Below are 27,443 nucleotides of genomic sequence, written 5' to 3' on the forward strand. Positions count from 1 at the left end.
CTCTTCTGGGCTCGTGCTGATGTCACTTACCTCCCGCCTTTCCGTTTCTGGTCCTGGCCTGGTGTCTGGCATGTGGGACACGCTCTGCCAGTGTGTACTGAGTAGGCTGCTCTCTGTCCTAGGCTGGCCAGTGTGACTCCTGGCCAATGGGGGACACAGAGAAAAACTGCCACTTAAGTAGAAATGGACCACCCCATACCAAGTTCCTTCCTAAGTTAAAAAATTTGTATTTGATTGTAATAACTATATATGTTGCCAGGTGAGTACTTGAAATATCAGGGAACCATTTTGTAAAGTATATGATTGTCCAATCACTATGCTATGCACTGGAAACAACATAATATTGACTGTAAACTATAACTGAAAAATAAAAATTTAAAAAAAATGTATTTGAAGGCTTTGATTGCATCTCTCCTTGCAAGAATGGCACAAAGTGACACCAAGATCCCTTTATGAGTTTAGGTGCCTGTCTTAGAGGAAATCTGGCTGCCATTAAAGTAAGACCATCTTTACAACAACAGGACTTGGGGAGAGCAGGTCTCTCGTTGATCGGGCACTTTGGTGATAGACAAAAGGATTTCATTTGGGCCAATTTAAGCGGAAAGAAACGCATTGGAAAGACCCCTGGGCGCTCCCAGTGTGGACAGGAAGACGAGAGCCCACTGATACAATGGGCGCGACCCAAGAGCACTCAGGCTGCAGGGGCGACTGCTGAGGACCCGGAGCCCTGTCTCCCGTACAGCCCTCAGTTTCCCTGTGATTCTGAGTTGACAGGTTCACAGGCGGGTTAAGCACAGGGGCTGGGAGCCAGGTGGCATGGTTTCAGGTCTCACTCAGTAGGACCTCAGGCCAAGTCCATGACATCTCTACGCTCTGTTTCCACACCTGCAAAAATAAAGATAATATAAATACCAGCCTGAATGTGTTATGTTTTGCTGTGAAACAAATTACCCCAAACCTTAGTGGGTTAAAACAAAAAAATATTTATTATCTCTCTGTTTCTGTGGGTCAGGAGCTGCCTGCTGGGTGATTCTGTCATGAGGTTTCTCAAGAGGTTCAGTCAGCTGGGGGCTAGGTCTGTGCTCACCTGAAGGCTCAGCTGGGCTGGAAGGTCTGTCCCCAAGGTGGCTCACTCATGTGACCGACAAGTGGGTGCGAGCAGTTGGCAGGAGCCCCAGTTTCTCCCTAAGTGGGCTGCTTGGGGGTCCTCACAACATGGCGGTTACCTCCCGCGGAGCAAGTGATACCAGAGAGGGAGCCAGGCAGAAGCTATAGCCTGTGTATGACCTAGCTTGTGAAGTCACAGCCCATCATTTCTGCTACGTTCACTCAGTAGAGGAAATCAGTCCTGTTCTTAAGCAAGGAAATGAGAATTAGTCTCCACCTTTTGACAAAAAGTTTGCAGCTCTATTTTACAACCACCACACTACCTCACAGGATTGTTATGAAGTTTAAATGAGCTAATACAAGTAAGTGCTTAACACAGAGCCTGGACTAGGGTAGTTGCCATGTAAGTATTTGATTGCTGCTATTATTACTATTACTATTACTATTTATTACTGTTACTATTCTTCCCTACACTGCCAGTCCTCCAGCTCCTCACTGCTCCTTCTCCCCAAAGTTACCTCAGAGGTGGTGGTTGATCCCTCCTTAAATCACTACTTCCTAAGACACCCTCAGGGAATCAGGGGCTTCTTTAGGACCAGCCACGCCTTCTTTGTCTGCCTCAGGACACAAGGTTTAGTCACACTAGGACTGCAGCCGCAGTGGTCAGGCCTGGCCGCCAGCACAAGGGCGTCTGCCCTCACAGTTGCTACAAGGCTGACCCTTGCTCTCCTCTCTTCATCTCCTCAGACAACATGCCCGCAACAGTGAGTTGAGGAAATTCCCCAGGCAACGGGTTGGCTTGGTGACACACTCTCGCCTAGTGGGCGCACTGGGTGTGACAGGGCATGGGGGTGGGCTTTGAGGGCAGAAACCACCAGCAGGTGAGTGGAAGAGCCAGGGAGAAGGGCAATCCTCGCTGTCACAAGCCCACAACCCACGAGGCAGAGCCAGAGCAAATCAATGTGCCGGTAGCTCCCTGCAAAGGACGCCCACCTGAGGGGCTGAAGCCCAGCTGGCCCTGATGCCAAGCCCAGAGCCTAGGCTGCATCCACTCTGAGGAAGAACTGTCTTTCTCTAACTGTCTGCTCAGGGCAGGCACTTTTTCTAGTGTATCTAAAGCACTGAATATGCTGGCTGTGGCCAGACCACCAGATCTCATTTGAAGATCCCTGCCCTGGGCCCTAGCATGTGAATACTTCAAAATCAGATGGCTGATCATTTGTTCCACTTGGGTTTAGCTTTTCCAGTTCCCCATGTCTCCTTGGACTTCTTTCCTCTGCCTGATAGCTATGCCCTGGAGAGTAGAGATGATGACAGGCCAGAGGCGCATGAAAGCACTTGCCCTTCTCCAGGCTCTCGCAGGCCTCTCCACTTTTGCAAGTGCTGAGACTCAGTGCCTTGTCTACCTGGGGACTCTTGGGCCTCCTTGAAGAAGGAGCACAAGGAGCTTCTAAGAGCATAAACTGGCCTCCCTTTACCCTACTGGCCTGGCTGAGGGGGTTACTTTGCTGCGAATTCTCAGGACAACTGGGCCAGGGATGTGGTGGGGACCCTCCTGGACAAGATAGATGAGCAGAGGAAGGAGGGAGACTTCAAGTCTTTACACACGGATGAACACCCCTTGTATCCTGCTCTAGAATAGATCCTAATTTTGCAAGGAGATACTTTGGTCTCTGCAAGGACTTATGTCTCAAATCCAAGATCAATAGATAGATAGATAGGCAGATAGATGATAGAGAATAGACTACTCACAGAGAGGTCTGAAGAAGAAACAATGGGCCAATAAGCATTTGCATGCAACTTTATAAAATGTTTCCAGAGGAAAAGTAAAACAACCAGACAAAGAAAAAGTCCCCTCCTCTTGTTTGGTTAAAAATATAAACAGTCACAGAAGTTATACCTCCATGCAGACTTCTCTTCAGCCCAGACCTAGACTCTATGTTTACACTTGGTGGATCCTTGTCTCCATTTCCACAATTTTATCTAAGAATGAAGAGCATGATAGTAATAGCCGTTAATGACCATGAGCAATAAATACAGCTCTCACGAAGGCTCAGCCCATGTTTTCTGCCGTCCTGTCTCCGAAGAGCACATGAGGTCGTCCCACCCTGATGACTCAGAGCCCGGCCCCCTGGGCCAAGGGGATTGGGCAGCCGTGCACACCTGGGGCCAGAGCAGGCTCTGAGACTCGCCGTGGGTTGGAGATGAAGGGGTCAGAGAGTTTTTGGTGCAACCCCTATCGGGAAAATGATAACATCTCTGGCTTTCGCCACTTAGTGGGTCTTTACAACAGAAGACAACAACAAAAGGTAAAGTCTGGTGAGATCCCAAGAAGTCATAGCCTCTAGTATAAGATTTCTCAAGCTCAGCCCTATAGGTATTTTGGGCTGAACAGTTCTTTGTTGGGGGACTGTCCTCTGCATCTGGGAGGCTCAGCAGCAGCCCCGGCCTCTCCCCTACCCACGGGATGCCAGTCATAACTCCCCAGTTGTGACAACCACAAATATCTCCAGATATTACAAAATATCTTTGGGGGGGGGGTTCATTCACGCGCACGTGCACTGCTCTGGTGGTTAAGAGCAGGCCCCCGGAGTGTGAATGCCGGACATGAATCGCAGTGCCCGCAACGTGCAGGAGCACTGAATAAGTAAATAAACATAAAGATAGCCTAACCATATAATTTATCTTCCAAACCAGGGCAATTTGAAAGTGAAAGAGGGTTCTAATAATGATTTTATAACCTGAGACTTTCTCTCCAAATGAGTATGTGTGGTTGGTCCGTAAGTCTATATAGCGTTGAGCACTGAGCCCGACCCAGTGTCCACTGGATGACCATTGTGCTAAATGCTTTTACATGCAGGAACGTCATTTAATCCCACCCCCACCCCCCAAAAATCTTATGAGGTTGGTATTATTACTATACCCTTTCTATATATGGGAATACTGAAGAACTAGAAGCTAAAGTAATTTGCCCAAAGTCACAGTGAGCTGTACGGCCAGGATTAGTATCCCGGCAGGTGAGCTGACAAGCTCACCGGCAGGTTTGGAAGTGCCCGTGTTCTGTGCCCACGTGTCCTCGGAGCCCAGGGAAACTAGGCGACATCCATGGGACTCCACATGAACTAACTAGCTCTAGGTCACTCACGTTTTCAACACTAAACCCACGTACAAAGCTGGGTTCCCGGGGTTTATTGTGATAAAAAGATCTGTGAACATCAACGCGGAGCAGGAAACGCAGGTGGCAGTGCCCACTCTGATTCCCAGTTTCGTAGAGCTCAATAGGGGCACCACCCCACGAGGAGCTTACTGTGAGTATTTAAGAATGAAACAAAAATTTTACTTTTCAATTCATATGTATGGTTGTCTGGGTGGCTACTAAGTTGTTTGTTAGAACATACTCGTTAAGTCATTTGGGCCAAGCTGCTTAGCAAATGGAACTGTTAATTATTTTTTTGGCCTAGGGGTGCCATGAAAGTGATAGAAAGTTTGGGAACCTCTATGCTCAGAATTTTGTCATTAAGAGAACCCTGGAGGGTAGTGATGGGGAAGCCCCTCTAGCCCAGAGACCTCACGCTGGTTGTCTTCTCTGAGGAAACTTTCCTGTCTCTGTGGCACATCAGCCTGGGATAACGGAAGTGCCCCTCCTTCTTTCTCTCACACAGACACACAGGTTTCCTTTCTCTCACGCGGAACTGCTGTCCCTGACCCCAGTCAGACAATGCCGCATCCCATCTTTCCGTCTGAGCTCCCTTTCTTTCAATGTCTTGCCCCTTTTCAAGAAGCAAACTGGTTGCTTTACAACTTGAACTTCATCAAGGTTCAAGCTGAGCATATCCCATGACATGCAATCTGCCCCTCAGGTCAGAGGTCACATTGTCAACTCAGACCCACGTGACACAGTGATAAGCAGACACACAAATGCACCCCCTACCCCTAGAAAGCACTGAGACTGCTACACTGGACCCTTCGTAAATACACAGAGACAATCACAAGACAGAACGGGCAACTGGGAGAGGCCTGGCAGCATGGCAAAGGGGTGAGGGGTAGCAGCTTGGGCAGTGAGGACGTCGTCACTGCTAGGGCCACAAGCACACTTTGCCTTCTCCAACTGCCTAATTTATAACAGAAAACTAGACAGCATGAGTGTGGTGGAAATGCATGGGGCAGTGACAGGGGACATGGCTTTTCATTATTAACCAGGGGTTTCTTTGGACAAGTCACATCTTGCTGTGCCTCAGTTTCCCCATCTCTGAAGGGGCTTGATTGCCCATTGCTTGTCAAACTGGGTGCCTGAGGTGCATAAGGTGCATCCACAGCTGGTGTGTGCACCTGAAAGCCTTGGAATGTCTTTATGGGGTGCCAAGTTTATTCAAGATTACTCTTTTTATATGAAGACATTTTATATCATTGCTCAGAATGCAAAGTTTACATGTGTTTTAATTACAGTAACTAACCATTGATTACCCTTCATGGGCAAATACTATGTGTCAAGGGTTGTGGTAAGCTTTTTATGTGGTCCTCATAGTTACCCAGTGAAACGTCTTATTATTTCCATTTTATATATTAACAAAAAAAATTGGGGGCAAAGAGAGATGAAACGCTCCCCTCAAAGGCACGTGTTATCAAGCAAAGATAAAACAAAAAGATTCTCCCCTTATCACTCCCTCCTCAAAAAAAAAAAAAAGGTGCTTTGGGATTTACCCCCAGACCCGTGGGGCTTCTTTGCTGAAGCCTGAACAGCGCAGGCCAAAATGATCTCCAAAGTCCAGCTCTGACACTCCTCAATCGACTTTGGCTAAATCGATGGGTTAAAGGCTTCAGCACGTCGGGTGCCACCTCAGGACGAAAGAGGCTGGAGAGGCCCGTGAGGGATTCTGAGTGCTCACTGGATGGGGTGTCTTGGCCCCTCGGGCGCTTCCAAACCTGCCGGTAGCCGTGAAACCTCTGCCTAGGCCACCGCCTCCTGCCCAGCGAGGGTGTTTCCAGTTGCTGTCGCCCGGCACCTCCTCGTTCCCGCACGCCCGGAGCTCAGCTCGCTACGCCCAGCGCCCGGCGCTCCTCCGGCGGGAGGGGGTCAGAGAGGAGATGTCGCAACCGCCTCCCTCCCTCTTTCCCTGCCCCAGCGCTCAGTCACCTCCCAGATGAGCGCGCTCGCCGACAGCTGCGGGCCGCCGGGCGCCGGGCATGGCCCTTGATTGCGCACTGGCGGCGGGCATCGGGCCCCTGCGCAGCCTGGAGCGGGCCAACCGCACCCGCTTCCCCTTCTTCTCCGAAGTCAAGGGCGACCACCGGCTGGTACTGAGCACCGTGGAAACCGTCGTGCTGGCGCTGGTCTTTGCAGTGTCGCTGCTGGGCAACGTGGGCGCCTTGGTGCTGGTGGCGCGCCGACGGCGCCGTGGCACCACCGCCTGCCTGGTGCTCAACCTTTTCTGCGCGGACCTGCTCTTCACCAGCGCCATCCCCATCGTGCTGGCCGTGCGCTGGACAGAGGCCTGGGTGCTGGGCCCGGTCGCCTGCCATCTGCTCTTCTACGTGATGAGCCTGAGCGGCAGCGTCACCATCCTCACGCTGGCGGCCGTCAGCTTGGAGCGCCTGGTGTGCATCGTGCACCTGCAGCGCGGCGTGCAGGGCCCGGGGCGGCGGGCGCGGGCGGCGCTCCTCGCCCTCATCTGGGGCTACTCGGCGCTCGCCGCGCTGCCCCTCTGCGTCTTCTTCCAAGTCGTCCCGCAACGGCTTCCGGGCTCCGACCAGGTGAGCGCCGGGCCGCTGTCCGCGGCGGGCTGGCAGGTGGGGACCGAAGGAAACGGTAACCGGGGATGAATATTAACAACAACATTATAGGTCCATGGTTGCCCTTAACCAGTGTTCCAGACACTGTGCCTGGCCCTGGGAAGTTTTAGCTCTTAAATTTCACTACACCCCTCCGATGTGGGTCCCGTAAACCCCCACCAAAACGCTGTAACAGGAGTCCCCCAAATGCCTGTAAATTGCACTGACGCTCCATTGCAAAATTAATGAAATAACGGAGGATGGGGCCTTAACAGCCAGCCAGACGGAACATAGGGGATTCGGGGTGGCTAATCGCCTTATATGTAAAGTCTGCTTTCTCGGGGTGCGACAGTACTCTTATCACACCGACTCTAGAGGAGAGGAAGCCGAGGCAGAGGCATAACGCGCTCAGGCTGTCTCACCCTTAGGGCGAGGAGGAGCTGAAGTCGTGGTCAGCAGATTCAGTGCGAGCGGGGCAGTGTTCTGCCGTGAGACCCCGCGGGCAGGTGCGTGTGAATGGGCCCCGGCGAAAGGGAGTTAGAGACCTAGGGACCCCGACTCAATACTGCTTCTAGGGGGGTTGTGATTTCCCCTCCTGGAGCCTCAACTTTGCCAGCTGCAAGATGGAAGGAATAGATTAAACCACGGGATCTTGTCCTAGGACCTTTGGATGACGCGCGGTGTCAGAACAGCTTGGGCACCCGAAGTGTTCCGCAGATTCCAGAGGCTGAACGCATGAGATTTATTTGGGGCACCACGCCCCCAGTTGTCATTAGGATAGTGGGGAGGAAGGATCCATAATCTAAAAAAGGTTCTGCGGCCCTGGCCCGACAGATCAGTCCTCCGGTCAGGGCACAGACGAGAATCAAGCAATGAACGCGTAAACAGGTGGAACAACAAGTCTCTCTCTCCCTCCTCCCTCTCACCCCCCACTCTTTAATAAATAAAAATTAAAAAATAGAAAACATTCTGCGGACCACTCATGACATTGTTTCGGGTCCACCCCAGTTCCGCGCAGCAGAATCACGGACGCGGGTCTGTTTGCGTTGCCAGCCTCCTGCGCCGCGGCCGGTTTGCGAGCGGCGATTCACTCCGCGACCCCGGCCCTGGGCGCGGGCGGGCAGGGGTAGAGGACAGTGCCCGGCGGTTGTGGCTGTCATCCCCGGTGCGTTAGTCTTTCCGTACCTTGCAGGGAGGAGCAGGGAAATGACCTAGGTCTGAGCACCTTAGGGGAAGGTGTGAGTCCTCCTCGCTCCAGGCTCAGCTTTGGAGATGAATGCTCAGCTTTGGATCTGACTACGGGATGCCTCTGACTACGGAGCCCAGAGCCTGGACACAGAGGTGGGCTTCTCCGGGGGTTAACCCTGCCCAGCCTGTCACACAGGCCCTTTATTGGGGGTGGAGGAGTATCCTGTGTAAACAGTACCTTTTTTTCTTTTTTTCTTTTTAACGCAAATCAATCCTAAAAGTCTCTTTCCTAGTAGTTTATGTCTTGTGTGGAATACATCGTGGGGTTTTGCTTGCTTGTTTTGTTTCGTGACAAACAGGCAGAAACTGTCTCAGGCCTACTGGAGCACTTGATCAAAGAATATGTATAGGGGGACCCCCAAAAACCTGGATTTTATTTATAAAAATTGTGTATTTGTTCTTACATATTTAAACTTCAGTCACCTTCCAAGTACTCTCCATTTGATGCAATACACCTATCGAGACATTTTTCCACTGCTCAAAACAGGTTTTTTTAAAATATATATATTTTATTTATTTATTTTTAGAAAGAGTGGAAGGGAGAAAGAAAGAGAGGTAGAGAAATCAGGGGGTTGATTCTCAGAGGCCCCCAACAGGAAACCTGGCCTGCAACCCAGGCCTGTGTCCTGACTGGGAATTGAACCAGTGACGTTTCGGTTAACAGGCCAGCGCTCAATCCATTGAGCCATGCCAGCTGGGGCTACTGCTCAAAACAGTTTTTGAACTCATCGGTCTTGATGCCTTTTAGTGCTTCTGCCATTTTCTGTTTCACTTCTTCCATATCAGCAAAACACTTCCCTTTAAGGACTTTTTCTTCCGGGGAAACAAAAATGTCACTAGGGTTGAGATCTGTGAGTAGGGAGAGTGGGACAACAGGGGTCACGTCATTTTTGGTCAAAAACTGCTGAAACCTCAGCAGAGTGTGGGCAGGTACATTTGTAAATCACCCATCATGAAATGGGCAAACACGCATTGAAAAGGCTTCAAAAAAAATTCCCTGAAACCTAACGCAGCCTCTCACAACAATGCCAGCTGGCACACTGATACAGATGGGTTCCTAGAACACTCACCTAGCAGGAGAAGCCTGTACTGCAAGGGGCCTGCCCTCCAGAAGATAATCCTGGTTTTTTTTGGGTCCCCTTCCCATAAGCCTGTGTCATGTTTCTTCAAGTGGGGCCAGAAAAGCTGGGTTTAGCTGCATTGGTAGGTGCCATTCACTGATATGGGGAGATCGAGGACCCTAGCTTGGTGGGCAGGCTTGTTCTCCTCTGCACAGATACACCTAAGGATCAAGGTGGGTCACATAGATGCCTCTCAAACAAGCAGAGGACCAGGCCTCACCCCAGACCGATTGGATCAGCTTGGACCTGGGATTCTACCATCAGTCTTTTGATTTTTTTAAAAGTTATTCTTTCACTGAATTACATTATTTCTGTATTTCTCACAGAACTTGAGAGATTCCTCCCCGCCATCCCCGCCCTTTTTTTTCTTATGGGGAAAAAAAATGACACTCAGGAAATTAAAGATCAAATAGAATATATCTTAGGGGTATCTTAGTTTCCAGAGGTGTATCTTGTGCCTCTCCCCTTTACAATTATGTTAGGTACACTCCTACTTAACTGTCAAAGCTAAAAAAATGAGGCTCCTGTCACCTCCAGGCCAAAAGCCCAGACTAGAGCGGCTCGCCCACAGGGATGCCAGCAGCTGTTTGAACAAAAGGTCTTCACACAGATGGGGGACTTCCCATGCCTTTCCGCTCCATGTTTTACCCCTGGTGGAGCATCTTGACGGGGTCAAAGCCCCTTGCATTTCACTTCCCAAATGACCAGAGTTGTATTGCAGGTGCTTCCATGGAGATCTGTGTTGTGGTGGCCGTGTCTCTGTCCCCCTCGGGAAGGGCACACAGACCCTCTTGTTTTAATATTGAAACACATCCTAGGTCTTCAGAGCCGTAGGAGAGGGATTTGGACAAAGCCACAGGGAAAGAACAGGCCCGCACAACACCTCCGACCATGGCGGGCCAGGTGAGTTGACAACCAGAGCCTGTTCACAAAAACTGGTCGGGGTGGGGAGATGGAGCTTGTAATGAAAACTTGACAGTCCTTTCCAGCTCTGCATCCTCTTTGTCTTTCCCCCTTTGTGTTATGCCCTGCCCCCCACCCCCGCACACATACACCTGCCAGTAAAGCAAGCCATCAAACAGGAACAGCCCTGGGCCCTGAAAGGCTGTGGCCTAACCATGCAGGAAACATCTCGTTTTATAGGTGGGCAAACAGGCTTAGTGGTTTAAGAAATAAGTTGAGCCCTGGCCAGGTGGCTCCGTTAGTTGGAGCATCATCCCGTACACCAAAAGGCTGCAGGTTTGATTCCTGGTCAGGGCACATACCTAGGTTACGATTTTGATCTCCCTGGTCCAGGCGCTTACAGGAGGTAACCAATAGATGTTCCTCTCTCACACTGATGTCTCTCTCCCTTCCTCTTTCTCTAAAATCAATATTTTACAAAAATCCTCAGGCAAGGATTAAAAAAAGGAAGTTGAAAAAAATGAGAAATGGGAAAAAGGAGAGTGTAGCCATTTAAAAAAAGAGAGAGAGACAGAAAAGGATCTAGTCTAGACTGAACTGAATCCCACATTAAAATTAGCCAAGGTTTGTTTTCTCTGTCCTCTCTCCCTGCTTCCTGGCTGTAGATTTGGCCTGCCCCCTCCCACTTGGACACAAAATGTGGAGGTTTTGGATGGGGGACATTTTCCTACCCAAACCACAGGTGGAGAGAATGAACTAACTAACCCTGCGTACAGGCTGGCTCCCTCCCTTCAAGGAGGGCTGGCCTGGGAGCTTCCTGCTTACCTGGACTCCACACCCCCAACCCCCACCAAATCAGGAACGTGGTTACTTTTGTCCACCTGGGCAGTGGAGGCCCGGCAGCCCAGAATGACCAGACTCTCTAAAACTTCTCTGAAGGGAGGGTGAAATAACAGACTTTCTGGAAAATGCTACAAAATTTGGTATTACATGTGCAGGCTTTGGAGTCAAACATTCTGAGTTTGAATCCTATCTCTGCCATTTAGAAGCCGCGTGACAGAGGCAAGCGGTCCGGCCTCGCTATACTTCTTTCCTCATTTGCAAAACGGTCATGATAACAGATATTAACTTTATAGGATTGTCATGGGGACTAATGTTCAGTAAATGGGCCAGCATCTGGTACAGACACAGTTAAGCGCTCAAGAATTGCCAGCTATTATTAGTTTCCTTATCTTTGGTTATAAATATTTTAAACATTCTCCAAACATTGTAATTCTTCTTATTGCTGTGAAATAACAGACTGCCATTTTAACAGGGGGGACACATCCTAGTAACTTAGACATCTCGGCCAGGTCAGCTCAGCCTGTTCCAGCGAGATTCCTGCCTTTGTGTGCTGTGGCCCGGGCGGGGCGGTGACCCTCACTGGCAGGTGGGGAGGATTGTCCACCGGGCCAGAATGTGCTGCCCATTATTCTACAAACATTTACTAAGCGCCCCTCCCCCTGGCCTCACCATGGGTCACATGACCAAGACACTGTCCTTCTCTTCAAGAAGGTGCGTTTATTGAACACACAGATAGTCCTGGACACTGGCACAATTCCGTCCCATGAGGAGGTGTTTTTACGATTGTTTCCTGGAGATAGAAATGCCTCACATCACAGAGCAGGCAAAAGTCGGAACTGGAATTTAGCCCAGGTCAGTCTCTTCCTCCTGGTGTCATTTTCTTGAGTTCACAATTCCTCAGTAGCCCTTGGTCCCATTGCTCCACCCTACCCTGGTTTACTACCAGGCCGATAGTGGCGCCTTGTCTCTACTGAGCGTGAGTTGACTGAGGAGACAAACAGCTTGCTTGTCTTTGTTAACATTAAAGGGTGCTTTTGAGATATAAAAAAAGTAAGTCCATCTCTTGCATTGGTATTTCCTTTCTTTCATAAGTTGATAGGAAAGCAGATATCCAATACGGATTCTGAATTTCTTTCTTTTTTAAAAACTTTAGTTTTAGAAACAGGGGAAGGGAGGGAGAGAGGTAGAGAAACCTCAATGTGTGGTTGCCTCTCATGCGCCCCCTACTGGAGACCTGGCCCACAACCCAGGCATGCACCCTGACTGGGAATCAAACAAGTGACCCTTTGGTTCGCAGGCTGGCACTCAACCCGCTGAGCCACACCAGCCAGGGCAGATTCTGAGTTTCTAAAAATGACTTTGAAGACTTCCATTTTTTTTTCTTTGTTTGAAGAGATGAGGAAGGAAGAATGATTTACAAAGGGATCCCCAAGACAGGAAACAGCTGGAATCAGGTGGCACATGCATGTAAGTCAATCAGTGGGGGGAGAACGCAGCCACTGAGCAGTGAGGGTTGAAACATGTCCCTATCCACAGGGGAGCCTTCTTAGAAAAGAACAATACCCACTGGAGTGTGAAGAGGTGAGGCAGCTAGCCAGACAAGGATGTGGGGGACTGAAGGAACATTACAGGCAGAGGAAATAGCCCACAGTCAGCAAGAGATTGTGCTAGAAGGGTTGGCAAGGGCCAGCTGGAGAAGGGCCAGGTCCACCCAGCGAGAATGAGATACGCAGGTGAGTCAGATAGCTATTAGGCAGAACTTAGGGGTTCCCCCGTAGTGGGGAGGGAAAAGAAGGAAGGCAGAAGGCAAATACTCAGGTTTCCTGCAGCGTGGGGAACAGCGCTCCAACCTGAGTCAGTGACTGCAGGAGGTGGGACCTTGTGGGAGTGGGACACTGGAACTTTGACAGGCCTGTGAGGCATCCTGCAGAGATGTCCTCAGGGCACTGGGATGAGTCTGAGGTTCAGGAGAAGACTGGGCTGAAAGAGTGGGTTTCAGCATCATCTACAAGAAGCCACGGAAATGAATGAGCGCGCCAGGGAGGGGTGGTGGTTGGGCTGCAGAGGATACAGGTCACACTTAACCGCACTCAACCATGTTGTACATGGACTCCTCCCTCATCCCTTCTGGTCCTGACTCTGAGCTCCGGCTTCTCCGTTCTCCTGGCTGAAGCCCCATCCTCTCAGACGCAGCTCACGCAAGCCCTCAGGTTGCCACCTTGCCAGGTGGCTCCTCTCTCTCCGCCACCTGCAGGTCTCTGGGCGCTTCCAGCTCACTGCTCTGCACTGGAGTTTCCTAGAGCCTCTCCCTTTGTGATGCCATCGTAGTCTCCCTGAGGGTAGAGACCAAGCCCAGGCTCACTGTGGCCTCACAGTGGCTCAGCCACCATGGCGTGGGTCAATAAGTGGTTGAACAAACAAATTAAAGGCCGCTGTTGTTGACTCAGCCAGCTTTCCTCCTGTGGCCCAGTAGAAAAACAGGCCTAGCACTTTGGGTTTTCAAATGTCCTTTTTAAAATCAGGAAACATTTCAAATGGGCAGAGAATATTTTAACACTCATCCCCCCACCTTGCAGATTTGACTCACTGCCGAACTCCTGTAAGTCAGAGCCTGGGAAAGAATACCTAGAATCAAAACAACTTAAGTTAAATAGATTTTCCTCAGAAACAAAATTATAATACCAAGTTAGATCTCTGACGGTGGGCCTGGTGCTTGTTATCTTTTTTTAAATATTTAAATGAAAATAAACACTGCATTTAACCAATGATACTTTACGAGTTCTTCTAAAGAGCATGTAAGTCCTTTAGTCCACACAGGCCAGCCAGCCTCCTAGGTCATGTGCGGCCATGCTGTGCAGAGTTCTTATCTTACTTCCTTATCACACTATGTGCCCGGAATGGGTGCCACATATCAAAGGGAAAAGAGCATCTTCATCAGACGCATGGCATTTAGGTGGCTTCCTGAGACAGGTTCATTGTCTTTGTTGAAAAAATGGCTGGTCAGTTTTGCTACACTATCATGGTCATCTATGTTTCATGTTTGATCATCATTTCTCTTAAGGATTAACTTTTACTGACATTTTTTGCTCTTATAAAAGTAATAGAGCCCTGGCTGGTGTGGCTCAGTGGACTGAGCACTGACCTGTGAACAAGGTCACCAGTTCAATTCCCAGTCAGGGCACATGCCTGGGTTGCAGGCCAGATCCCCCGTGGGGGGTATGCAAAAGGCAACCTATAGATGTATCTCTCGTACATTGATGTTTCTCTCCCTCTCGTCCCCTCTCTAACAAATAAATAAAATCTTTTTTTTTAAAGTAATATAGACAGATTACAGAAAATTTGGATAACTCAGTTAAGCCAAAATAATTTAAAAATACTTCAAGAGTCTCACCTAGAGGCAGGCACTGTTCATTTTCTGGAGTGCGTCCTTCCATTCTTTTTTGCTCTGTGTGTGTAGGTACATGCATAGATATATACCTATGTATGTAGTTGTTTATTTATACCTACACAGTTTCATCAACAACATTAGAATAATGCAGGCACATTGTTTAGGGATTTTTTTTTTTTTTTTTTTTTTTTTTTGCTCTTATGGAGGGAGAACGTTTTTCTCTGTCTTTCCACATTCTTCTACAAAACCTTGTTAAGCTTGGAGAGATTTTGATTGACAGACTGGAAAAGGCTTTTGAAAACAGTTGGGGCCTCTTGGGAGTTTCAGGAAATGGTTCTGGGGTCATCTGTTTTTCTGGCCTCCCTGCACAAGCATAGGAACTAGAGACCAAGTCACAGTCAGGCCGCAACCTGTTCCTTCCTATTTATTGCTTCAGCACATCTGTCGGGACATGTTGCCCTGCAGTGCTGTAGAATGAGGAGCCCATGGTGAGCGGGGGGCTGAGTACAGGCAAAGGCTGCATGGATTGTCTAAATGGCTGTGCTCACCTGCTGCCAGTATTCAGAAGATCCTTGAGAGACACAAGTTTCTTTCCAGTCACCAAAATCTAGGAATATCTAATAACCTTTCTCCCATCAGGTGTGGACAGCGGGGATGGGATGGAGGAGCAAGTTTTGGGAATGCCTAGTGTATTTGCGAGCCATTCAAACAAAATAGGTAAAGGAAGCGATATTCTCAGCCCCCTACCTCTCAAGGTACAGGTATAATTAAATCATTCTTCTCTGCTTCACTTGCCTTAGAGTTTTCTTGGTGGGCCTTAGCTGTTTAGGGAAAATATTGTATGATTTAAAAGGACTGCATCATTAGTCTTACAGACAATTATTTTTGAAGGATATGTCTTAACCTTAGTTTCCTTCTCTGTGTACTGGGTAAAATAATAATAATGCATTTCAATGAGATTGTTGTGAACATTCAATGAGATAATGTATATAAGGTGCTGCCTGGAACAGACTAAGTGCTTTGTAAATGCTAAATAGCAAAAGAAGAGACTGTTTGTATTTTGAGTTTGACTACCTAATGATGATACATGTTGGGAAATGATAAAAATTCTTTGCCTTTGCCTAGCATAGCATTCAATAAATATTGAATGAATGAAGGAATGAATGAGGATATGGTTGATAATATTTCTTCTGGACATTGGTTAAGATGCCTTGTTCACCAAAAATCAATAATGTGGTCTTTTAACACAAATGTGCTCTTAAAAGTCTATTCTACATGTATGGAAGGGCAATTTGTTTTCTAAACAGTTTTGTTCCAATAGTCAAACCAGCACAGGACATTTGTGTTTGGGAGGAAGAGGGGAGAGAGAGAGAGATAGGACTCTTCATTGACCTGTTTATTCATCAGTAGAAATTGTTGCAGCATCTCTTAATAACTATTCAGTAAGGTCCCCACTGTTTGGGGGTTAGTATTAGTGCCAAATACTTGAATTCAACACAACACAGTGGTAGCAGCAAGACCACAAACCTTCAGACTCTCCTGCCACATTCCAGTGGTTTTACTTCTTGAACTGAGAGAGAAGTATGGCTGCATCTTGCTCTGGAGCTCAGCGCGCTCCTCTGGAGGAGAGGCATGCAAGGGCAGAGCTGCCAAGACTGGGCGCCAGCATTGTCTCGGAGTAAGCCATGCCCTTCTCTGATGCAGCCTGACCCTTTGTAGATGTTTGAACATGCCCCAGATAAACACATTAATGCCTTAACATGGACCCTATTGCCTCAATCATATATAGTGCCAATGCCCTGAAACCTTGTTCCTTGTTTGGATATGCTGTGTGTAGCATGTCACTTCCAATGAACAGAACTTTTCAGGGGTCAGTTTTTTCACCTGTCAAATGAAGAACTTAGAAGTGAAAGCTCAAAGGCTCTTTGCAGCTCAGTGTAGGGAAGTGGAAGGAGCGTTGGGCCTGGGCTCATGCCTGGGAACTGACTCCCTGGAGAATGGGAATAATAGTTATGGTTATTCTGAGGTCAGAGGCAAATCATTTGTAAGTGGGGCAGTGGAAAGGGTTCTAAGATGTCTTGTCATGCCAGTGTGTGGCCGTGAACCTAACACAACAGTGTAGCAGTGCCAGGTGACCCCCATCTGGGACTGAGCTAAAGGCCAAATAAGAAGTCAGCATTGAAATGACCTTCTCTTCCTTTTTGTGATTAGGAAATTTGGATTTGTACACTGGTTTGGCCCAGCATTGCCGGAGAAATCTCGTGGGATGTGTCATTTGTTACTCTGAACTTCTTGGTGCCTGGACTACTCATTGTGATCAGTTACTCCAAAATTTTACAGGTACGTTTACTTTCAGACTGCAGCTGAAGTTCACTTCGGCTTGGGGTATTTCAGGTAGAATCTTAGCATTTCTGGGTCAGAAGTTACCTTAGAATCCACGCTAGTCCATTCTGGTTACCTGACCAGATCTACCCTGTACAAAAAAATTATACCTTTATAATTGTTATTATTTTTCACTAATCACTAAATACAAATCTATTACAAAAAATTAAAGAAATACAGAAAAGTGTAACTCAGAAACTAAAAATCAGCATTACCCCCATTGTTAACAATTCACTGTATGTTTTTTCAGGTTATTTTTCTCATAAATTTGCATATGCACATACTTTTATTCTATATATGAGATAAACAATATAAAACGGTCAAAAGTTAACTATTTGTCATTGTTTGACACCACTTTTTTTCAGATCTGAGATAATACTGTTTCTTAACTTCCTTTTTCCATTTCTCATTGTATCATAAGATCTTCCCATATCAGTTCCTTTAACTCTGCCTCATTATTTTTAATGGCTTGATGGTCTCCGTCATACAGCTGTGACATAATTGATTTTATGGGCTTTTGAATTGTGTCATTGTTTCCCTACCACACAGTAATGTAGTGATAGATTATACACTTTTAAAACTTTTTATTGAAGTGTAATATACACACAGAAAAGCACACCCAGCATACACGCACAGCTCGCAAACTGACCACACACCCAAAGCGTCTCCCAGAAACAGTAAAGAAACAGAACCTTACCTGAAGTTCCCCCAAGTCACCTTCCAGCTGCTGCCCTTCCCACCCCCCACCCCAGAAATGGGCCTTTCAAAAGCGGGCTGAAACAGGACATGGCCTTTACCTTTGCAGCAAGCATGGACAGGGATATGAAAAAAGACCTGCCAGCCCGTTTCTTATCTCTGAAGGCAGCCTGTTTACAGGTACGGTGCCGGCCCAGGCAAATAGTGTGTATGTGCGTTCGTGCTTGTTTGAGAAGGTTTAATGCAAAGCCTGAGTCCTCTCAGAGGTTTACAGTTGTTGAATCTTGGTTTTATAGCATGTCATGGGTCATCTGATAAACAAGGATATGGAAGTGGGAACTTGTAAGTCCTGCTTGCTTTCTGGCCACTTTCATGGCCCTACAAAGAAGTAGCTGAGGATCTGTCACTTTCTTAGATGCACAAAACCCAAAGCCAGGCCAGCCTCCACCTGGGTCTGCTGATCCCAGGGTCCGGTGGGAGATGGCCTTCCCATGTTATTCCCTAGACTATCCCCCACTAGCTGACATCTGGCCCTCCTTTAAGTGGCCCCTCCCCCACCCAACCTGGGGCTATTCAAAGGTACGAGGCCAGTTCAGGCCTAGAGTTAAGGTCTGTAAAGAGCCTGCAATAGGGCCTGGCACGTGTAAGGGCTGTGTAACTGTTAGCTGTTATCATTATGTTAAAAGAACAGAACTGAGGGGAAAATGAAGAGAAATGTAGAAATAATTAAAAATTATTTTTTAAAAGATTTTATTTATTTATTTTTAGAGAGAGGGGAAGGGAGGGAGAAAGAGAGGGAGAGAAACATCAGTGTGTGGTTGCCTCTCATGCTCCCTCTACTGGGGACCTGGCCAGCATCCCAGGCATGTACCCAGACCAGGAATCAAATCAGCGACACTTTGGTTCACAGTCTGGCACTCAATCCACTAAGCCACACCAGCTAGGGCTAAAAAAATTATTTAACAAATATTTGTGTAGTGTTTATAGTGCGTTAGGGACTAGCTCACTTAATCCTACTAAGAATGACGGATGAGGAAACCAAGACACAGAGAGGTTAAGCAACTTGCCCACAGTCCCACAGCTCATAAGCAGCAGTATCAATGTTTAAACCCAGTATAAGACAGTCTGGCCCAGAGTTTCTTAGAAACCAAGAGGGCTCCGGTCTTCTCCTTTCACTCATGTCTCCTCCTTCTCAGCTGCCTGCTGAGGAAGGGTGACTTACTCCACGGAAAAGTTTTGTACCCACCCCTTCACCCTTTATCTTTTTCTCAGGCAGCGCCCACCTGGAAACATTCTGGGATGCCTCAAGAGCCCTGATGAGTTGGGGGAGGTGTAAAGAAAGTCGTGGGATCTAAATGATATTTTTGACCCATTATTTAGGGCACCATTTCACAACTGCGAGTCATGATAGATATTCTGTTTCAACCAGAAGCTATCCTGGGGTCTGTGACAGGAAAAACCAAAGGCTGGCCATGGGTTTCTATGCAAAGAATCTGGAAAGTGATGAATTAGATGAGAGGACACCTCCTTACAGCTTGATGCGGTCTGGCCTTTGCCTGCTCCTCTCATCTCATCTTCTGCCCTCTCGTGTCCATGTTGGCTTTGGGGTTGCTCCTCACATCGGCCAACACAGTGCTGCCTCAGGGCCTTTGCACCTGCCTCTTCATCTCCTGGATCTCATCCCCAAATTCCTGCATGGGCCATTCCTCCCCTTCATGTAGGTCTCTATTCAAAAGGCGGTTCCTAGAGAGACTCCCCTTCATTCTCTAGTTCTCTTTATGTGATTCTTTTCAAAACACTTACAACCCCTATCATATCCCATTTATGTGTAGTTATCTGTATATTACCTGTCTTTCCCATTAGAAAGCAAGCCCCAGGCAGGCAGAGACTTTGCTTTCTGGTATAGCCCTGTGCCTAGAACAGGGGCCTGGATTATCTATCGTAAGTGCTCAGTAAACCTTCATTGAATGAGCAACACACTGAAGAGGTCAGCAGTACCTTCCCCTGTTGGATGGTGGGAAAAATCACTGGATGAAGAGTCCTAAGACCTGGGTTCCAGTCCAAGCTTTATTATGTGTCACCTTAGGCAAGTCACTTAACTAGTATAAGCCTCAGTTTTCTCTGGAGCTAAATGAGCCCCAGTAGATGATTTAACACAACAAAATGAGAGTGCACATATGATAATGTTTGAAAATCACAATGTTAATGCAAATATAACACTTTAAAAAAATTACTTCCCACTCACTAGCAAAACTGTTGCCCATTTCCCAGGAAAACTATAACTTTTGTCCTCATGCTGCACCTGTGGCTTTGCCAGGCCAGTAACTTGGGAGCAGGTGAGTTGCTGCCAAGTGGGTGGAGGGTCTGCGCAGGCCTCCATGGTGCGCCTCTTTCCCTGTTTGAAGATATTCATACTCAGAGACACTGAATCAGCTTTCCTGCTGAGTGTTTCTATGAAGAGCATAACCGTAAAATCAGTTGAATACCAATATTAATTAGCTATGTTCACAGAGATACAATTAGCAAATCATTTGAAGCCATGGAACACAGAACTGCACCACCTACCCCTCCGCCCCCAGCCCTACCTCTCACTTGTCACTACTGCGTCTAACCCAGGTTCCATCTCTAGGCCCAGGAAATGCTTCTCACAAATCACCCTGATCTCTTTCCCCCCTAAATCAGAGTCTGCCCTAAAGCCCTCTTTAGAGCTCCATGGAATGTTAGGTATTAGAAAGGGTTCTGTGATCAAATGAGTTTGGGACATGCTAGGTTAGTCAAAGTGAAATGAGTTTCTTCGCTGCAGGACCTCTCAGAGGCTTTATTAGGTTGATGTGCTTTGGGAATCTCTAACACAGGGAAAGAGGAGGCAGCGAGGCCAAATCCGACCTCAGGGCTCTACTCCCCACGGAGCATCTCTCTGGACTGGTGCTCCATGAATCTCCTTTGGGAAGCTGCTCTAAAGTCCCCACCTAGTTGCTGGTTCTGCCCTGGTCAGGGTGAGAGCAGACGTCACCTGGGCTCTCCCCTTCCTGGGCAGCTTCATGGGCTCAGGGGAGTGGCCTTATCCACCCCTCTGCCTTCCCTGGTCTCCCTTCCCTCCTGACTCGGCCATGCAACACAGCTGTAGTGGCTTTTTCCAATCAACGGTTTCCCAGGGAAGGAGTCTCCCAGCCACTCCCAAGTACTCTCGATCAGGCTGTCAATGCTAGCTGTTGGGGCTTGGTTTATGTTGTCACCCAGCAACCACTGCCATGGCAAGATGTCATGCTTCTACCCTTTGCGACAATTTGTATGATTCTTGTCCCCCCTCCCCATTCCCTACTACACACCAGAATGGAAGTGCAGGGTGGGCAGGGCAAGGATCCAGCACCTGTAAGAGTTCTTGACCTATAGTAGGGGCTCAGTACTTATTTATTGCATGGGAGTGAGTTATGGCTTAAAGCTGGAAAAAACTTTTCTAAGAGCTTACCTGAGAAAGAAAATCTGTTTCAGCGAAACGTGAGGGTGCTAGATAGCCTGTTTATGGGTACAATGCTGGCCTTTTCTCCATAAGCCTCATTTTCCTGACCCTCATTTCCCAGCTTCGAGGCCCATTTGCTGATGATGGAAAAGGAGGCAGGCCCTCTGGGAAGAGGGAGGCTAGGATGATTCTAATCAGGAGGTGGCTGACTGACCCGGCAGCCCTCAAGGAGACACAGTGCCCAGGGACCTGAGCTGCGTCAGAGGGGGGCGGCCGCTCTCGGCACCCACCTGTCAGCAGGACGGTCTGGTGGCACGCAGTGGCAAAGGGGGTGAGGTGGAGAGAAGTTTCCCTCACGGCCTTCAGATGAAGGCAGTGAGTCTCAGTTTAAAAGGCGACTCTCTTCAAAGGTCTGGGGGAATGTCAAGCCTGCTGTCCTAGATCAGCAGTTCTCACACTGCAGTGAGCGAGAATCACCTGGGGAATTTATGAAAAGTGCAGATTTCTGGGCCCTGCCCTGGCCCACAGAATCGGAGTGTCTGAAGCTGGGTCTAAGTGTGACCAGCAAGACGGCGAGAACTCAGTTCTTGTCTTCCGGAAGGAAAAATTTCAGTCAAGAGACAAAGCGCAGTAAAGCAAGAATTTATTGGCCACAGCCAAAGCACACTCAGGACAGTGAAACAAGGAAGGGCATAGCATAGAAGAAGCCACCGGAGGACCAGGCTGGGCCGCTTTGGCTCACTGAGAAGTCAGAGAAAAGGGGCCTTGGAGACAGGATCAGGGAGTAAGCCCAAGAGGGGCCGCTGCCCACTGCTCCCCTGGTTGCAAATCCCATGGGGTCCCTTAGAGTTTAGGAGATACTCCTGTGGGGGAAGAAAAAGGGGAAGGGAAGGGCATGGGCATGCTCCTTGGAGGGGAATGCATGCCAGGTCCTTTGTCTTGGAGATTTTTATTTCTCTCTTGCACGTGGCACTCTTAAGAGAGGCCCCAGGGGAGGATCTCAACAGACTATGCATCAGCTCTCCAGGTGTGTCCTTTCAGTTTTTTGGTCTTTGATGATTGGTCCGTGCCAGGGCAAAGGAGTGTCATTAGTTAATGCAGCTTGTCATGATGCAGCTGCAGTGTCACTTGTCTCGTTTTGCTGCTTTTCTGGGCCTGGAGCTGAAATACAACTGAGACCTAGACGTTATCTCTAGGGAGGAAAAGTCAGGGGGTCTAAACCACATGACTAGTGACATGAATGGTCGGAGGTCCAAACCACATGACCACCGATAAGCTCTAGGGGAAGAAATGTTACCCTGGGGGCAAGGTCCTGGTTTTTCCAGTTTTGCCCATTGCTAGGCACCCAGGGCTTTCTGCCCTGGTGGCCTTCCATACCTGGCCCATTGTCCTTGCTCTGTTCATGTCCCCACTCAGTCCTTATACTTACAACACGAGCAGGTGCATTTTATCAAGTGCTCGGTGACTGATGCAGGTGACTGTGGGCTGCATTCTTGGAGCGCTGTCCTCTCTCTCTAAAGCATGTACCCGATGAAGAACTCAGGTGTCCCCCTGAGGTACACATCCCCCACTTGGCTGCGAGGCTTTGCACAAGTCACTTTACCTCACAGAGACTCTGTCCATTGCCCCCGGTGGGGTAATGAGAAAGCCTACCCTATAGGCGTTTTAAAAATTAAAGTTAATCTGCAGAAATTAATTGAGTGTTTAGTTTAATCTAAAAGCACACCAAGCATTCTGCCCCATGCCAGGGACATTTAAAGCTCTGGATAACTGTTGACTAGTCTTGTCATCTGATGTGGGCAGGAGAGATGGGGGGGATCCCCATTTCATTATGCTGGGCCTGTTTTCCTTCTCACTCCCTGAAAGTTGTGGGAACTGTGGACAAAAGAAATAGGTAGCAGGAGTCAGTGTTAAAAAAAAAAAAGACCCAACCGCTTATCCACTTGGCTCATGAGTCAGTCGATTTTGTCTGTTTGCTCACAGTCATTGTCAGACAAGAAAGCCACAGGGCTATCCAGCACCCAGGGAGCCAGGGGTTCAGAGGTAAGAATGACACTTCAACATCTATCACATAGTATATGTGGTGAATGCCATGTGACTACCTGAAACAAAGCACTTCAGAGGCCAAGCAGGAGGTGAACCAGGAAGCCTTCTCAGAGTTCCTGGCATCAGAGTTGGGAGTTATGGGTTGGGCAGAGGCTTTCCATTGGTAGGGACAAAAGAGGGTGGGAAGGAACTAGTTTAAGAGTATGAGCTGGTCAGACCACCAAGGTTTGAAGCCAGCTCTGCAAATGGCTGGGTACTCTCAGGCAAGTTGTTTAATCTCTTTGAGCTTCAGCTTCCTCATCTGTAAAATGGGGATCCTCAAAAGTACCTAAGTCACAGAATTGTTGGGAGAACTTAAAGAGTTAAACCAAGTGATATATACAAAACCTGGCATTTAAGTGCTCAATAAATACGAACTTTCATCAACATCAGTCACCCAAGAAGGAAGGGACTCCATCCTTCTTGGCAGGGCAACGTGGGCAGCACATCTGGTGACCCTGCTTTTGGAACCATTCCTCAGGCGCCCACCAGGCTGCACTTAGGACTAGAGTGACACCCTTACTCAGGGGTGGTGGCAATTCCCCTGCAGCCTGCCTGCCTACCAACCTGCCCAGCTGTTACTCTCCCAGGTTTATTGGCCAAGTTAGTCTCATTAACCAGCTTTCACCTGAACACACGTTCTAACTTTGATTCTACACAGCAGCTTCCAGACTTGGATGTGCTGACGTTATCTCGGGCAGGTGAGTCTGAGATGGTGGGTTGTCTCCTGAGCAGCCACACGACAGAACAGGCAGTGGCAGGGGTGGTGCTGAAGAGGATGGAAGCCCCTTTGGGGACTTTTATGATGTGGCTCATCTTTAGCTCAACTAAGTTGGCTTTGACCAAGGGTCATCAGTGGAGTAACCTTCTACGAGTGACTCCAATTGCCTGAGATTTAATACCCTCATCTCCGAAATAACTTTAACAACAGTACCAATCGAAAGAGAAGCTATAAAGATGAAATGTGACAGGTTATAGAAACAAACATGGCACAGAGCCTGGCCCTCCCTCAAGCTCAGTGACTCTGAATCCTACCGTTCTCAGTGTTGGGGCATCAGGGAGAAAAAGGGGCTCTGTTCACTCAGCATCTGCTGCCCTGTCTCCATCACCAAGGGGTGGGCCTAAACTGCGGCAAGGAAGCAAGCAAGCAATTGCATTCAATCATAAAACAATGAAACAGCTATCATTTAATTCGCTAGTTAGAAGTATTCTAAGGGGACTATCTTAAGCCACTGTGATATTGGAGTTACACTTGTCCAAACTGTAAATTATGCTAATTGCTTTCAAATTACTTCCCCTCTTGAGACTGGAGGGTCTTAGAAAAGCCAGCTAATGAGATCTGTGGCCATTAGAGTCTCCAGACAGGTGAACACCACTGTGGGACTAGAGCAGAAGGACATGGGGCCAGGCTAAGCAAATGGGAGTTAGCAAGGACCATGAATGTGGCCAAGACATTCTGAGCTTGATATCTTCCCTGGGGACAGAGGTCACAGGCTGGAACAAAGCATGTGAAGCTAACACATACAGTGCCCCATCACATTCTGGGTTAACTGTGCAGCGATTTGTCCCCTATTTGCCATCCCAAATGCCTGCCCCCCTCATCCCTCAAAACTCTGGGTACCATTGAAGCTGTGCTTGAAGGACAGTTAGAGTTAGGCATAAAGCCGGGTTGCTCTACGTATCCGGTGTGGCTCCCCTGAGCACCGGATGCCTTCCAGCCGCCAGGAAGGTCGGACCCACCCAGGTGGGCCACCACCCTGCACCCGGGTGTCACACTTAAATGACAGCCCCACCCTATCTCCCCTACAGATTCAGCTTCTGGGGAGCCTTTGCTCTCTGAAGTGAACACTTCCAAATGCTCCTATTTTCAAGTGGTTTGGCTAAGTGCTCCCTTGGGGACCTATTTCCTCACCTGTACAAGGCAGGAGTGGCATGGGACCCACTGCAGCAAGCGTGGTCCTCAGACCAGCAGCACAGCGCGCAGGAACCTGTGAGCAACGCTGAATCTCAGCCCCACCCCAGACCCCTTCGGTATCATATTGTTTAAGTTTGTATCTTTAGCACAGTTTGCTTTTATATAATCAACACTTCACTTTTTCCAAAAAAAAAAAAAAGAGAGAGAGAGAGAGACAGCTGGGAAGATGTGCGTCTCAGTCTCTTTGGACTGCCATAACAAAATACCACAGGCTGCGCGACTTACAAACAATAGGAATGCATTTCTCACAGCGGTGGAGGCTGGAAGTCAAGGCCAGCTCGCCAGCCGGTGCGGCTCTGCTGAGGGCCCTCCTCCACGTTGCAGAGAGCTGACTTCTCACGGTGTCTTCACGTGGCGGAAGTGCTCACAGAGTTCTTTCAGGCCTCTTTTTTAATTAAAATTTTTAAATTAATTACAATGATATCCAACATTATATTAGTTTTTCAGATGTACAGCATAGTGGCTAGACATTTACATAACTTACGAAGTATTCTCCCCTGCCCCCCAGCTAAGTCTAGTACCTACCTGGCACTATACATAGTTATTTCAATATTGTTGACTACATCCCTATGGCTATTATGTAACTGCTAATCTGTATTTTTTAATCCCTTCAGCTCTTTCTTAGGGACACTCTAAGCATCACTACTCTTGACTCAGGAACGCTTCCTCTCTGTAACCTCATTGCTTCCCAAAGGCCCACTTCCTAATACCATCACCTTGGGGGGTAGGTTTTAACATATGAGTTTGCAGGGAGGATGCATTCGGACGAAAGCAATGTGCTTCTGTTCTTCTATCCTTCTTCTACACCATCCATTCAGGCCTTCCGCTTCCCCTCATCAACTGTATTTACAAGGTGGATGATTTTCTGCCTTATTTCTCAGGGGGCCCTCAGGCACCCTGTTTCTTCAGTGCACCCAAGGGGTGAACAAACCTCTAAGAAGGGAGCTCTCTCCGCACAAAATGGCCCCAGTGCAGGAGGGGCAGCAGAGTCCAACTCGGGAGCCCTCCACTGCTCCTGGATCCAAACTCCCTGACACCATGCAGTTAATGGCGGCCCTGGCTGCTCTGTGTTCCTGCAGATCACCAAGGCGTCGAGGAGGAGGCTGACGGTGAGCCTGGCTTACTCGGAGAGCCACCAGATCCGGGTGTCCCAGCAGGACTTCCGGCTCTTCCGCACCCTCTTCCTGCTCATGATTTCCTTCTTCATCATGTGGAGCCCCATCATCATCACCATCCTCCTCATCCTGATCCAGAACTTCAAGCAAGACCTGGTCATCTGGCCATCCCTCTTCTTCTGGGTGGTGGCCTTCACGTTCGCCAACTCCGCCCTAAACCCCATTCTCTACAATATGTCACTGTTTAGGAACGAATGGAGGAAAATTTTTCGCCGCTACTTCTTCCCGGAGAAGGGAGCCATGTTTACAGACACGTCTGTCAGAAGAAATGACCTGTCTATTATTTACAGCTAATTAATTTTTCTCTAGAGGCAGAGCTGATCACTCTCTGGCCAGCCATGGTGTGTTTTCAAAGGGAGTTAATTTCCAGGACCACACCGGTGTGCCCTGCTTTAAGAAAATGTAACTTATGCAAATACATTATGGCACCAGTAAATTAAGGGGTGATCATTCAGTATAAGGATTTTATCCTTTATAAAAGGATTTGTTATGGGTTCCTTTAAGTATAAACTTTTTCTGTGTGTTTGTAATATGATTGAATTTAATAAATTTTTATTTATAACTGTTCAACAATTACATCTCCTACCTATACATAAAACCACACCTTGCTGGTTTCTGAAGTGAGTCTTGGAACTGGTCCAGGACTCAGATTTCTCCAGGGTCACAGCTACTGTAGGTCCCTACCCTGGACTTGCAAGGTATCTGGATCATTCATTATTGTCAATAACACTTGAGGAATTTCCCAGGAACATTTAAAGGTTAAAGATGACTTTTTCTTTTTTTTCATTTATAAGAAATGCCATGGCCCTTCTTAGGAGAAGCAGTATCATGAAATCAGAGAATACAGGATGACTCCAATATTTGGGAAGTTGTGAGAAATAACCTTGTGACGTACTTTGGGAAGGAGGGGCAAACATGATTTATTGATGGACGGGATACAGAATGGGAGGAAAAGGGAGGATTCAGGGGCGACTTCTAGATTTGTAGCCTGAGAGTGGTTGGATGGTGGAGCACGCAACAAAAAATGGGGGAAGACTGGGGGTGGAAGCGCCGAGAGTACTTGAGGCTTCTGTAAGCTTGAAATTTCAGTGCGATCCAAATGGAGAGTAGGTAGCTGGATGCAGGGATGTGGACTGTGGGCCTGAAGATACAGTGCTGAGGGTCATTGGCTGGTGTTTACAGGCCTGTGGTTTTGTGAAATATCCCTGGGAGAGAAGAGAGCGAAGAAACCAAAGCCAAACAGAACCAAGGGACACGCCATCATGCGGAAGTTGGGCCAATGGCTGGAAAG

The 27,443-nt window shown here is 48.1% G+C and overlaps 1 protein-coding gene across 1 annotated transcript; it reads left to right on the forward strand.

Moving 5' to 3' along the window:
* Window positions 1-6,291: 6,291 nt before the first annotated feature.
* On the forward strand, window positions 6,292-26,587 carry FFAR4 (free fatty acid receptor 4). The gene is made up of 3 exons (XM_054572473.1): window positions 6,292-6,858; window positions 16,591-16,719; window positions 26,057-26,587. The coding sequence occupies exons 1-3, from the start codon at window positions 6,292-6,294 to the stop codon at window positions 26,444-26,446; spliced, it is 1,086 nt and encodes a 361-aa protein (XP_054428448.1). The 3' UTR covers window positions 26,447-26,587.
* Window positions 26,588-27,443: the final 856 nt, after the last annotated feature.

Source organism: Pteronotus mesoamericanus, unplaced genomic scaffold (genome assembly GCF_021234165.1).
Source record: "Pteronotus mesoamericanus isolate MK-2021 breed Mesoamerican mustached bat unplaced genomic scaffold, CSHL_Meso_final contig_24, whole genome shotgun sequence".
In the NCBI taxonomy this organism is placed as follows: domain Eukaryota; kingdom Metazoa; phylum Chordata; class Mammalia; order Chiroptera; family Mormoopidae; genus Pteronotus; species Pteronotus mesoamericanus.

Excerpts from the sequence above, each read along its gene's own strand:
- FFAR4 (XM_054572473.1), top strand. The coding sequence starts at position 6,292 with ATGGCCCTTGATTGCGCACTGGCGGCGGGCATCGGGCCCCTGCGCAGC. Across the intron at positions 6,859-16,590 it reads GGCTTCCGGGCTCCGACCAG|GAAATTTGGATTTGTACACT; the intron begins GTGAGCGCCGGG and ends TTTTGTGATTAG. Across the intron at positions 16,720-26,056 it reads GTTACTCCAAAATTTTACAG|ATCACCAAGGCGTCGAGGAG; the intron begins GTACGTTTACTT and ends GTGTTCCTGCAG.